Source organism: Camelus ferus, chromosome 11, assembly GCF_009834535.1.
Source record: "Camelus ferus isolate YT-003-E chromosome 11, BCGSAC_Cfer_1.0, whole genome shotgun sequence".
NCBI lineage: Eukaryota > Metazoa > Chordata > Mammalia > Artiodactyla > Camelidae > Camelus > Camelus ferus.
In genome coordinates this window covers 73359344-73373534 of record NC_045706.1, presented here as the reverse complement: position 1 = coordinate 73373534, position 14191 = coordinate 73359344, and the positions used below count along the sequence as shown (strand labels likewise).

Here is a 14191-nt window from a genome sequence, read left to right as displayed (position 1 = left end):
TGAAATTTTCCTGCTGTGACAGCCCTAATATTGTAGCTGTTCTTTAGAAGCATTCTGTGTTAAGAATGTCCAAAATTGATTTCTGACTTTTATAAGTGCAACAGAAAATTTTATAATTATAAAGAATTAGTATGAAAGTATTTTTCTAGTATATAAACTTTATGTGATTAGCTACTGCCAAGAACTTTCAGTGGCCTTCCTCCAAGTCCAGGTGAGGGAGATTATATAATTAATTTATGTAAAATGCCTGATTCAAGTGCCTGGCTCACAGCAGATATTAATGAACTTTTTTTTTTTTAAGTTTTTTTCCATTGTAAGTAAGGAGTATGAGATCAAACTTGGAAAATTTAATATTTCTTTGTGAGTTCACATGAAAAATCCTTGCTGATACTTTTGGTTTCCAAAAAGTAGTTCTCTAAAAGATAACTAGCAAAATGTGTGTGTGTGTGTGTGTGTGTGTTCTGTGTGCTTATGATATACATCAGCTTAATTTTTTTAACCTATATGCCGATTGCATTTCATACTATTAAATGCTGTCTTCCTTGGCAAGGTGTGTTCTATTTGGTTTAGAGCATTATCTTCTCATTTTGCTACTGAAGTTTAGAGGGAGGAGTAGAATATTTGCTTTGGCTGATAGCCAGTAATTGTGTTGTCTGCTTCTTTATATACTTTGGTGTATTATTTGAGTGACTCTCATTTTATTTTGGCTGTGTCTGAGGTTGATATTAAATGATTCAATATTTAATATTTAATTTTTTATTGTTTTTAAAAATACAGAGTATTAAATTTTTATTCCAGATTAAATAAAAGCTTGCCCTGGCTACTGCGGACAGTAGGATTGTCTTGGCTGTTATTGACATTTACCAGTTGTGCTTAGTGCACATTATATAAGATGTAGTTTAGAGTTAGTTTCCATTTTAAAAATTTTGGACTTTTTATTCTGTATCTCTTTTATCTCTTATATGATGATTCTCAGGAGCATGATAAATCTCTTTGTTGCATAATAAATCTCTTCATCTGTTGTAGCCACCAGAATACATTCCCTTTTCTCACTGCTCTGCAGAGGTATAGTCGTATGATTTAAACAAGTAGCATTCTTCCCAAGAAAGTCTTAACTGTATTAATTTTTATTTACATATGTGTACTATATAATATATGATTTACGTAAAGTTGTTAATAGTTTATCATTCATTAAACTCTGCATGATAATTTCTTAGCTATTTTAGCCTTATTAATTTTTCCTCATAGAAATGTTAATGTGTTTTCAGTAATAGAGATCATATTTTTAAACCTCAGATTACACCTGGTTTGGTTTAATTTTTTTAAGTACCTATTTAATTTGACTGTAAATGGGTCTTTAAAATAGGAGTAATTCTCAACAATCTTTGCGGACTGTGATGTATTTCAGAGAAAACTGGCACATTTGGTACTTGTGAACTAAGACTTAATTTCATAAGTCTGTTAAGTTTCCCTTCATCTCTTCTGCCTCATTATATTGAAGGAAAGAGCATAAAAAAATAAAAATAAAAAATAAAAAAAGCATCACAGTTCTGCTTGTATCACTATTTGTAGATTATTTTTGTTGCCTATTTAATTGCATAATTAGGAACAGTAAAGTATGTTATCGCTAAAAAGGGTGCAAATAAGAGTATAAGACTGAAGTTATCAGTAGAGAAAGACTATATAAACATTATATCCATTAACTTTTAAAGCTCAATTACTTAACCATCTTGTGGTTCTGTTTTTTGACATGTATTCATTTGTCAGCTGTAAAGTGATGCATTCCTTCTGAGAGAAAACTGTTGTCATGAGTATAGGCATCCTACTGCAGAGCAGAGCAGAACTTAACAATATAGTCAAGAGTTTTCTATTGAAGTTAATATTTTTTCATAAATCTAGTGCTTGGAAAAATTTATTATTTAAGATTTTCTCTAATTTAATAGAGCTTATGGCTAATATAAAATGAATATGAATGCTCAATTTTAAAAAATACAGGATAACGAGGAGATCAGAATGGCTTCATTGCTGCTTCTGTAATGCAGCTGACTTTCAGTTTCATGTGATTTGGAACTGGCCTCTCTTATCCCTGTTCTTCAGAACTTCAGATTGAGAGACTTGGTAGAAGACAACTTTCAGTAAATATGTGGTAAAGAGGGCAGAACTTGTGACGGGGTTTAGAACAGACAGGAAAATGTGCAGTGATATTGACGGGAACTTAGTAGGATATTCCTGTGAGAGGTAGGGTGGTATTTCGGTTAGTGCAACATTTGAAAATTTGATTGGAGCATCTTTTAAAGTTGTTAAGATTAGCCATTGGCTAGTTAAAAGTTTTGTTTGTAACATCCTGAGGCTGGAAGTCTTTGAATGAGGAATAATTTTTAGTCAGGAATGGCTATGAAGTGTAATGATTTTTATTTTTGTCAACTGAGATGTAAAAGACTTTTACAATAAAACATGAGAAAAATATTACAGTTGCCCTTACTAGTTTCTTGCTATCAACACAACTTCTGTTCTTCTGGCTGTTGGAAGTTTTCTTTTAATACACTTATTTTTCAATTTTGATTTTCCCTGAAAGTATCTTTCTGTAACCATGGTCGTCTTATACAGGTTTAGTTTTTAATATTAAATTCAAGCTCAGAGAATTTCATACACTTGGAACCTGCTGTTCCCGGAACAGTCTCAGCCACGATTTTAATCAGTTTATGTGGTTTGGAACTGAAAAGCTTATGAGGTGTCTTTTATTAACTGCAATTTTTTAAACCTTTCAAGAGATGAAACGAATAAAGAGGAAGATGAAGATGATGAAGAAGCAGAAGAGGAGGAGGAGGAGGAGGAAGAGGATGAAGATGATGAGGACAACAACGAGGAAGAGGAGTTTGAATGCTACCCGCCAGGCATGAAAGTCCAAGTGCGGTATGGACGAGGGAAAAATCAAAAAATGTATGAAGCTAGTATTAAAGATTCTGATGTCGAAGGTGGAGAGGTCCTTTACTTGGTGCATTACTGCGGATGGAATGTGAGGTAACTTGAGTTTTAGCTAGTGATTACTACCTAAAAACCCTTACACAGTAATTTTCTATTTTAAAATTTGATTAATTGCAGCTTTATTAGTATTCTGATTGAGGTTGTAGTGTACCATATAAAACACAGAGCTTTAGCATGTAAATGCCTCGCTTAGTGACTTCCTTCTTACTGCTTTCAGTCCTTTGGAGATGTCCTTAGTGTCTAGAAGACTGAAGTCTGCACAGTTGACTTTTATGTTATGCATGTAGGTTAACAGAGGCAACATTACTGGTGAAATGATAGGAAAATTTCCTAAGAAGGTGAGATTTGAGCTTCTTGCTGTCACAAGCCAGTTGCCAGGCTTCTTGCTCTCGTGTTTGCAGCTACCTCGCCACAGTAACCTCTTCTTTATAATCTTCTCAAGTCATCGTGTTTCTTTCCTTTAGTAGGCAGGGACTTTAAAGTTGCGATTTCTTAAGAAGCTTTAGCTATTTCCAGAAGGCCTTATCTCCTCATTAACAGCTCTTGCATTACAGCCTTGTTCAGGAGCTCCAGAAATTTATGTTTATGTTTGAAACAAATGATTGAAATGCAAGGCTGCCTGACTGAAACAGAGTGCAGGGCCTGACCGGTGCTTAACCTAGGGGACTGAAAGCAAGCCTGAGGCTTGTGTTCAAAGGTTGTGTTCAAAGACTTAACCCTTTTTCTTACACAGATTTCCTCTGGTTTGTCCAGAGAAATTTTATATTTGAATTTTATCCAAAATGGGCAAACCAGTTTTGGGATCTGATTATTTAGAAGTCTTTTAAGAAAAACCTTATTTATTTTGGAATGTTTGATGTTATATTTGCAATATAGCCTGTGACCGAGGTGTAGAGATAACCCTTGCAGTTTTAAGTGGTGGTTTTGTGGTGTGCCAGTGTCTTCATGGAGGAACACAGTTCTGTTCTATAGTTCAGTTGTATTCTGTAGTTACATCGTCTCAAATCTCCTGTTTCTTAAAAAAATACACTCTTTGTTTCTCAAAAGTACCTTTTGTGTTGACCTTTTGCAGCAACAGGAAGCTCTAGAAGCATGTCTCTTCTGATTACTGTTTTTAATTTAAGAAAAGTGCAGTTCTGATCCATTCTGAAGCTTGGAAGGAAGTAGCAACTTAAGCCAGTAAGGAAATGTTCAGGAGTTTTGTTTGGGATTTTTTCTTTATTATTTCTAACCAAAAAGATGAATACAGTTTTGGATTTTAAGAATACCTATCATCAGTGTTGTCCTGATGAAACAAGCTTTTCCAGATACCACTTTCAACACTACGTGTAATTTATCCTCTTGGCCGTTGGTCCTCGCGCTGCCTCGGTGATACATGACGTTCCTCCCCTGAAGGCCTGGCTGTTAATGGTCGGGTTCAAAGGAAGATACCTGAGATCTCAGATACAGCTGCTAGTCTTTGCTATGCAGTCATTTTGATTTTACTAAATGATTATTAAATATAAATGTAGAGGGAGTTCCACTTTGGCCTAGGATGTGATTGTAAATGTTGAATATACTAGTGTGAAATTAGGAAGGAAAGATTGAAGCAGAAAAAAATTCTTAGTACTAAGCAGTGCCCACAAGGTAGATGAGAGCCAAATCATCTTTTACTTCTTTTTTCACTTTTTTTCTTCTAGTTGTTTTGCTAGTTTATATAATGAGACAGCTTTCCTGGTGGCCTTTATAAAATGCTTTAAATTCTGTGCTGAATGTATAGAATTTAGGTGTTCTCCAACTTTTCTGTAAACAGGGCTTAATTATTTTCTATTAATTATTTCATTAAACAGAAGAGGCTTAGTAGGTGTAAGAAATGAGACATTTATAAAATTATTCTGCAGTTAAGAGGCAACTTTCTGTTTTGTTCAGAAAAGATTGACAGAAGGAAAGAGAAACCCTATCCTTGGAGCACTTGGATGCTAGATGGTAGAAAGAATGTTCTACAATTTAGCTTTGAAATTGATAGGGGTGGGTAGGGTGAGGGAAGACCTTAAATCGAGGCATTCAGGTTTTTAATAATACAGAAAAGAGAATGAGACCTAGCTCAGCAAGACACGCTGTGTTACTGAGGATGCCACCGACTGCTGACAAGTCAAGCGTTTGCATGGTATGAACTTTCAAGAGAAGAAAACTTACCGCCTTGGTGAAGACGGGCAGGGAGGACCTCCGCAGACACCAGCATCATAGAGAAAAGGCTTGCACCTCAGTAGACTAAGCGGTTACTTTCCATATAGTCAACATGACGGTATTCCTGTCTCTCTCTGGAGTAATAGCCAAGGAGTCTGTCTCATTGGTGAATAAGCAGTAATTCTGATTTTTGCTGCTCCTTCATGTCTGAAGCTACTCTAATGAGGCCCTCAGCAAATCCTCATCAGCTCTGCAACTATTTTCCCATTATTTGGGGGACCTTCAGCTTGCTCTCTGAATCTGCACTTAAGAGATATGCAGTTAGAAATGAAGATTTATGCATGAAGGTTATGAAACTAGTTTTATCTTCATGGGCGATCGTTCATTACAATAGCGGTTCAGGAAATTTTGCTTGATCTGTTTGTGTGCATTTTGTTTCATCTGAAACATTTTCCAGCAAACAGATTTTTCTTCAAGATAATAAGAATTACCATTCTTAATTAGAAAAATACTGTTTTTCTTGTAATTTCTACACTTTTCCCTTTTTCTAAGGTGCTGTATAAACCATTACATTAATATAATTTTCATTTATACTTCTGTTCACAACTGAAAATGTTAAGCTTTGTTACACAAAATAGTGTTTGGGCCAGTTTGTTTTTTACTGCTGCAATGAGAAAAAAGGCATTTTTACATGGTTACATGAAATTTATGAGAAATAGCTGGAACTCTGGATCCTAAACCACATAATGGCTTATAAATGGTGTAATATTGCTACAGAATTTTTCAGATTGGTGACCATATATAAAACTACTGTCCAACACTATAGCATTTACTAGGTCACCCCATGCTTTTTTATAGAATTTTAAAAAACTCATCAAAAATAGCATTTAATATAGAAAAATGGGGAAATACATAAAAGTAGAAAGATCACTATTAATATTGTAGTATATTCTTGTAGTCTTTAAAAAATATATCTCCATACATTAAAAATTATAGTCATACTTCAGTGATCTTTAGTCATAGGCTCCATGTCACATTTGTTTTAATTTCTCTTAGTGATGTTAATATTTGATAGAAGTTTTTAGTATCATTAGCTAATTGATCTTTCACTCTCAGGCTTCTAGGTCATACCATAAGCATAAGATTGATGTTTGAAAAAGTTATGCTTTGAAATTCACCGGCCGTAAACTGAGTGTGCTGGGCTCATCCTTGTTCAGCAACAGCTCTCCTTGGTCAGTGGTCCAGCTGGCGCTGGAACTCTCTAGACTACTTGGCCTGGGATTTAAAATACGTCAGTATTTTATTATGTATCAATGCTGATTTATTTTCCTCTGTTCATTTTTACTTTGGCTTTCAATATTCAGGGAGTTGGGAATTTGATTAGAGAACTGTTTTTGTATTGAGAATTACCAACTGCATTAAAGAATACCCTTAAGCTAAAGAAAAAGGGAAAAGAGACTCAAAAATTTCACCTATAAAACTCTTAAATAAGTAAAAATAGTTCTATTCCATATTACAAGTTATAGAAAACTGAAAGTAAGATAAATTATACTTAAATACAGTATTTGAAATAAAAATGTGTTTCATTTAAAAAAATTCCTTGTATTTCTAAACAGATTGGCTCCTCCTTAGAGGGAATGGGTGGGAGTGGGGACTAGTAAAAAAAAAACTGACGAATAGGTTTGATCCCACTTTTTGTGAACAGTCAGCTGCTTTTTTTCAGACATACTCCTTTATTTGGCAAACATAAATTCATTATCTCTGTGCCAAATACTCTGCTTGGCACTAAAAGTACAAAGAAATAGTCCGTATTAAGGAATTGGTTGTCCAGGCGGGAGACAACCACACAGGGTTTACAGCTCACCCTTCCCCGCTCATGCCCTCAGCCCTCTCCTTATGTTGCTTACATTCTTCAGTAACTTGTTATAATCGTTTTTTGACCCCCATGCTCTGCTGTTGCTCTTGTGTTGCTCTGTACTCTTGATAAAACCACCAGAGCACCAATTAGATCTGACCCGCCTCCTGCCCTTTCCTGCACCTGGGCCACCCACCCTGCTGGAGGCCAGCAAACCTCCGCCCGACTGGTCTTACTTTAGACTCTTGGCTGTGAACCTAAAGTGGGCGCCACAGACCCTCCTGCCCTTCACTCTCCTGCTTTCTTAGACTATTTAATGCTGTTTTGGTTTTTTTTTTAAGGGAGTATTTTAAATTATTATTAGTGCAATTTTTATTTGCAGTCTAATTAATATGAAATATTATATTAGGTCCAGGTATATAATGTAATGATTTGATATTTGTGTGTGTTGCAAAATGATCACCACGATGAGTCTAGTTAACACATCACTGTAGGATTTTTTCTTTTTCCTCTTACTGTGTCTTACCTCCTCAAATCCCCAGCAGCTCTTCCACATCCTCACTTTCAGCTGGTGACCGCTTTGAAAAACTGAAACGAGAGAATTCTTACAGAATTCCACTGCTTGGCCTTCTTGCCTGCATCCGCTGCCACGTTCTCTGCCCTGTCATCGTTGGCCCTTGGTGGACGAGCATGCTGCTGCCCAGGACCCGCCTTCTCACCACCATACCTTCTTGCCTAAATCAGGGATATGCACCCAGGAATTCTCCCCACTTCTCTCTCTCTTCTAGCCTTTCCCATCCATGTGCAGACCTGCATTCGCTTCTCCCGTGTCAAAGACGGCTCGTTTGCGCATCCCCTGTTTTCCCTACTGTGCTGTTTCCTTGCTCCATCTGCAGCAGAAATGATTTGAGTGACCTACACTTGATATCCAGCTTCTCTCCGGTTGTTTTTGGGTAAACCCAAGTCAGTAAGGCTTTTGCCCCCACCACACCTCCAGAACCACCAGTGACCCCAGCGGGCTGAATTCCGCCCTTATTTCTTGGCTTCTTTTCACTTGCCTCACCTTCGTCTTTCATCCAGTGATAGCGCCTCCTGTGGTACTTGTCTCCTGGGTTCCAGCTGCTGGCGCTGCAACTGTATTTTCTTTTCTTTTCCTCCTAAAAGAGAGGAGAGGAGAGGGGGGGGCTAGGAGAGGAGAGGAGAGGAGAGGAGAGGAGAGAAGAAGAGAACGAGCGAAGAGTCTCGAAGAAAGAAGCAGTCTCCCTCTCTCTTCCTTCCCTTCCTTCCGCTCTCTCCCCCCCTTTCTCTCCTCTCCTCCTTTCCTGTCCTTCCTTTCCTTTCCTTCTTTACTTTCTTTTCCTTTCCTTCCCTTTCTTCTTTCCTTTCCTTTCCTTTCCTTTCCCTTTTCTTTTCTTTTTTCTTTTCCTTTTCTCAAATTAAGAAGCCACCCCTCAGTTATTCTGTCTTATATTTATGTGTTTTCTGCCTTCTGACTATTCCCTTCTTTTATTCTTTCTGGTATCCATTTTAACTTGTTTTACGTTCTGTTCCTATTTTCCGCCTAATTTGAGTTCCTTTTCTGATACTGAGTTTTTCTAAATTATTTTTTGGAGCCAAAGGAATTTGAGCTCCTGGAATATAACTTCCATTTAGGACTGTAGGTAGATTTTTTCAGTGTTTAAGCTTTCTACATCAGGATTCCATTACTTTCCATTACAAAAGTGCATTTTTTAAAACATTAAAAAAATCCCAGTTTCATATTCTTTCCATTAATATCCCTTACCATATCTAGAATATTATGAATGTGCCTGGCGTGTGGTAACTATGAAATGAATATTGAACTAAATTGGACCTCATCCTGGCAGCAGAGTGGAAGTAGAGCAGAAGTTGAAATCCGAGTGAAAGGGACAGTGTACAGAAGAGGGACCTGTGGGGTGAGGAGGCTGGTGGGGGCTGGGACGGCTGTGGCCTGGAGTGTCTTCTCTGTTACTTCTCTGTTGTTTCTTACATGCTGACTCTTCAACTTTTTGAGGAGCAAACTCTTTTCCACAGAGGCTGCACCATTTTACATTCTTACCAACAAGGTATTAGGGTTCCAATTTCTCCATATTCTTGCCAACATTTGTTACTTTCTGTTTTGAAAAAATGTTTATCCCAGCTCACCTAGGTTATCGCATCGTGGTTTTGGTGTGCATTTCCCTAATAACTAGTGACGCCAGGCGTCTCGTCGTGTGCTTGTTTGTGTATCTTTTCACTCTTGATAGTGTCTTTTGCTGTATAAAAGTTTTTAATTTTGAAATAGTCCCGTTTATTTTTTTCTTTGTTGCTTGTGGGTTTGGTATTGTATCCTAGAAAATGTGCAGGCGTACGTTTCTTTATTCCTTTCCTACCGTACTTTCACTGTCCACACCATTGGACTTAGGAATATTGATAAGAGTACGAAGTTGTTCTACTCACGTGCTTTGAAATAATTATTCTGGTCATGATAAAAAGGAAAGCTAGGTGTTCTAGGAAAGTTAAAGAAGTATAAATGAAGCCATTTGACCATGGTTTCCAAGTAAATGTCTGTAAGCCCGTTTTAGGAGGAGAAGGGGAACATTGTCCATCTCCTTTTCACCAAGCCTTCCTGTTCCCTTTGCACGCCCTCCTCCTGTGTGCTGCTCTTTTCACGATACCTCACTGGCATCTCCAGACCCTCGCCTCCTTTAGCCCTTCTGTCACAGACTCCTGGCCTGTTCACTTATGTTTATGACATAAAGCATATTAAAATTAAAAACTACTGTGAAAATGAAAGGACTGTATCTTACTGCTCATGTGAAGAATTCTTTTGCAGCATGCAAATGCTTTGTGTCAAACAGTCCTACATATTTATATTTAAACCAAAGCTTATAAGCAATGAATAAGGTGAACATGAAAATAATTTTTATTTTAAAAATGACTTTTTAATTAACTAGTTTTTTCAGTGCAAGTTAAACATTTTCTTCATGGAAAAGATGAATAACTCACGTATTTTTGCACTCAGATGGGTTTTCTTTTTTCCTCTCTTCCTGTAAACAGCTTAGGGTGTTCACTACACTAGGCCTGTCCGTTACGTATTTTTTTGTACATTGGCAGGTACACTTAATGTAAAGTATAACTTGGATCTATTCCATGTTGTGGTTTTGTAGAGTGGCAGGTGCATCAGTTATGTTTGTCTGCATGCACAAAAAATACTAATCCCCTAAGCTTATCAAATATTAATAAACAAACTTTTGGGGCACTTTTAAAAGTATCTGCCTCACAAAATACAGCGAGTGCCACAGTTGTTAGGCATTTGCACTTGTCTCTAGGCCTGGAACAGGACCCTGTGTTGTTTTCTTAGCATTGTATACTGCCTCTGCCTAAAGACCTAGCCTTTGTCTCCTTTTAGACAGTTCAGTCCTCTAGGAAAACTGATCATTGTGATTACACCACCATTCTCTTGGCCTCGTTGTGTCAAAACTTTAATATGGTTATGCTGTAATATTCATGTTCCTGTCATTCTCCTGTTATATTCCTTATTATGATAAACACTACTCCTGTGTCTTTGATATGTATTTGAGTGTTATATGAAGTGGAAATATGCAATGTTAATGGTATGCTTAGAATATTATTTTTCAATAATACAGTTCTTTTATTTTTGTTTTATCTTAAGTACATGACTAAAAGCTTCAAATTGTATTCATTAGGTCTGTTCGTAAGTTTTGCTTTAGAAATTCCCTCATTAAAATATGTAAACAGACTATTATAGAAAATTCATAAAGTGGGTAAATATTGACTGAACTGCTTCTAAGTTTCGGGGCTGATAGTAACTAGTGCTGCTTTTTACTGTGACGGGCTCTTGTTTCTATGACATTGTCATATTTTCCCCTCATATTTTCTTAATTAAGGGGGGAAGATTTCTTTCCTTGCTAAGAGAGCCTAAGTTTCCACTCTAGATGTGAGGTTTTTTAAAGCTTAGTTAGTTTTATGACATATATTAACCTTTTTGTGTATAGGTAGGTAAGATATAAGATACATATTGTTAAGCAATTATTAAATGAGTCTATCCATTATGGAAAACAAAATACAAGTGATTTTAATATTTTACTTATATTAATGGTTAGTTATTAGATTTTATCATTTTATAATCTATATGCATATTTTAAATAGTGAGTTTTTACTGTTTGGTTTTGTTTATGAAGTCATTTGTACAGTATGTTTATTCTGCATGTAATATTGTTTTTTAAGCCTCTGAGATTATATCTTCTGGGTATGTATTAATACATGGCTGATAATTTTTCTTTGAAAGTGGTTTAGTTGGGTTTATGCATAACCAAAATCTGAACTGATGTGGGCACAGTAACCATTTTGGTGTCTTAATGTGGTCGACTAATGTTCTTTTCCATTTTTATTGTTGCTAGCGGACTTCTTAGGTGATTTGCCAACGCATCCAAACAAAACTGACAAAGCTTTCTTGTTAGCTCTGTTTTTCTCTGGTGAGAGCAAGTGTGCTGCGGTCTCTGAATGTTCCTTTTCGCTTTGTGTACATGTTTTAATTCAGCACTTGAAATTCCAGATATTGACGTAGCTGCTTTTTTGGAAAGGTTTGGAAGGTTTGTATTGGTACTTCTGTAATTACTGACGAGAGCTGTCTTCTGCTTAATGGTCCTCACCAGTGTGGGAGCTGTGAGGCTTGGTCCCCAGCGCCCAGCGCAGAGCCTGCCTCAGGACAGGGACCTAAGGCCTGTTTGTCAAATGAATCAGCCCTTGAGCAGGCTCTTCATGTAGTTTTTTAAATTTGGGGGTCATCTGGTCCACCGTCTTCATTTTATGAGGTCAGGGAGCAGACCGTTAGAGTTAAATGAGGTGCCCATGCATCTGTTCTTTCCTGCTGCTCCATTACTTGGATGTTAGATGATCTCAATGGAATATTCTCAAGTAAGTCATGTATATGCTTTTAAAATGTTTTCCTTAGTACTTTACTTAAATATCAGATACTTGTCTAGACTCCATGCATTAATTACAATGAATTTATTGATAACTGAATTGGAAAAGTGTACTCACTAATAGACTTAATCTTAATTTTCTACCTCAGTATTTGTTAATATTTGTTTCAATATTTGTTTTTCTTTTTTTTTTTTTATATTTGTTTTTAAATGGAAGAACTTAGTAATCCTTTTTTCCTTGTGCTCTGGCAAACTATATTTCCTTATGTCACAAAGAGACCAAGTCCTCTCTTCTGATCATAATTTCTAAATTTAAAGTCCAATTAAAGGCATTATAGTTTGTATCAGTCATCCCCACTACCTCATTTTCCTCAGACATTCTCATAAAACTCTGTTGCTTGGATTTAAAGTTGCAAGTCATTATGTTCATAGGCCAATCACTTTGTTCAAATTTTTCTGCTCAAATTCTTCTCCTAGTTTTCAAGTTACATTATCACAAGACATGATAGCTAACAGCAACAGGCCTGTTACCCTTTAGAGAAATCTAGTTAACAATAAAGTTGTTTCTTTGAATGCTTGTTGTCCTGAATAGCTGTTGGGTAGTGTTCTTCCGACACAGTAGAGAGACTCCATCAAAACATGCATTCTGTTGTCTTAATTCCCTGTGTGATGCTTAAAGCAGACTCCGGGCTATTGCCGAGCCCCTGTGCAGGGATGGTCTTACAGCTAAGGGTGAACAGCAGGTCCCTGAATTGGGGGATGTTTGAGAAAAAGATGGAAGCATTTTAAAAACAAAAAACTTATATTTGACTTAGTCATTAAAATTCTTATATTCGTTAAGAATGTATTTTAAAGTATGAATGGATATTTTACTTGGTATGGTACCCAAGGGGAAATTGAGAAATACTTCATGGTCTTCTGCTTCTTAGCTGCAATTTTCTCCTCTTTGCCACTTCCCAGTAATTTCCATTTTTATGGTATTCAAAATATGTGAATTTGAGCTAATTTTCCCATTTTTTATCTTCTTTGACTACTTTCTTATGCCCAAAGTAAATGTGTTGTAGTCTCTTTCTAATGTTAAATATGTTATACAAAAAGTCTAAGTTTATATAAAATGTACAGAATCAATGGCGGCCTTTTTTGTAGTTCTGAACTAAGTTCCCTTCATTCAGGTCTTTATTCTCTGTATTAGACAGGGAATCAGAGTTCTTGGCCCCCTAATACTACCTCCTTTATTTAAATCAACAAGCACTAGTAAAATAAAAATTAAGTTAGCCTAGCTCTTTCTTGCATAATTTAGTGTCAGTAGGAAACGTTGAATTTTGGGGGGATATCAGTTTGTTTTTTGCCCACATGAATTTTTGTTTTTCTTCTTCCTATTCTTTGAAACTATTCTGTAAAGAAAACAGAACTCTTGAATAATACTCTAATGAGTAATTACATAAAGGAAAAGAGCATTTCCTAATTTCAAAATATAATGATCAGCTATATATAGCTGTCAGTTTATTTTCTGATCTTTTTTTTCCTTATAAGATTAATCAGCCACGTAAAATGCCATTTAGAACCTCATTACATTTTGAAATATTTGTTAATGTTTACATTAGTCTTCTCAATCTCTATTTGATAAGGACATTTATAATTTGAAAAGGCTTCCTGAACCAAAATTCTCACACATTGTGTTCACCGTTCCCTCTCATCGTGGGTTGGTTCCTCCTGTGCTTTCTTAGTGCGGCCTTTTCAGCTGCTGGTCTGGCCTCTTCTCTGTGCTTACCCTGGGTAGGACCTGGCGTGCCCTCTGCCGTCATTCTAGTATTCTACTCTCTTAACAGGCAGTCCGCTTCCCATTCTGAAATAAATTCATCGATAGATTTCTAAGTCATGTTCTAGTTCTAAACAGTATTACAACAACATTAACAATATTTTGTTACTACATTTTATGCAAAGAGAGCATAAATCTGGCTGAGAAAAAATATAAAACTAGTATCAGAACAAGGGAATACCTGAACAAACAACCAGCACTGAGAAAGTAGAATAGGAAGAGGCAAATAATAAAGGAGTCATAATAGAATATTAATTGATACTTAAGAACCATAAGTTACCATGTAATTAATTACTCTAGTAGGAAACGTATCTAAAGAATTTCCCGAGGAGTCTTCTAAAATCATACAGAATATTCAGTAATTTTAAAACAAAATTGTTATCCAGACAGGAAGACCACAGTGTTTAATTACTACTATTC

General features: G+C 36.3%; 1 protein-coding gene across 5 annotated transcripts in view; it reads left to right on the top strand.

Annotated features, from left to right (window-relative positions):
* The window catches only part of ARID4B (AT-rich interaction domain 4B), a 127995-nt gene that overhangs the window by 91865 nt on the left and 21939 nt on the right, over positions 1 to 14191 (top strand). For 3 of the 5 annotated variants that reach the window (XR_004324148.1, XM_032491874.1, XM_032491873.1), the window contains exon 17: positions 2770 to 3021. The exons of 1 other annotated variant lie outside the window; for it this stretch is intronic. Coding sequence is in view for 3 of the 4 variants with exons in the window: in XM_032491874.1 (XP_032347765.1) it covers positions 2770 to 3021 (252 nt within the window). In the remaining variant the exon portion in view is untranslated. The remainder of the gene's footprint in view (positions 1 to 2769; positions 3022 to 14191) is intronic. One more of the 5 variants, XM_032491875.1, reaches the window with a different exon arrangement.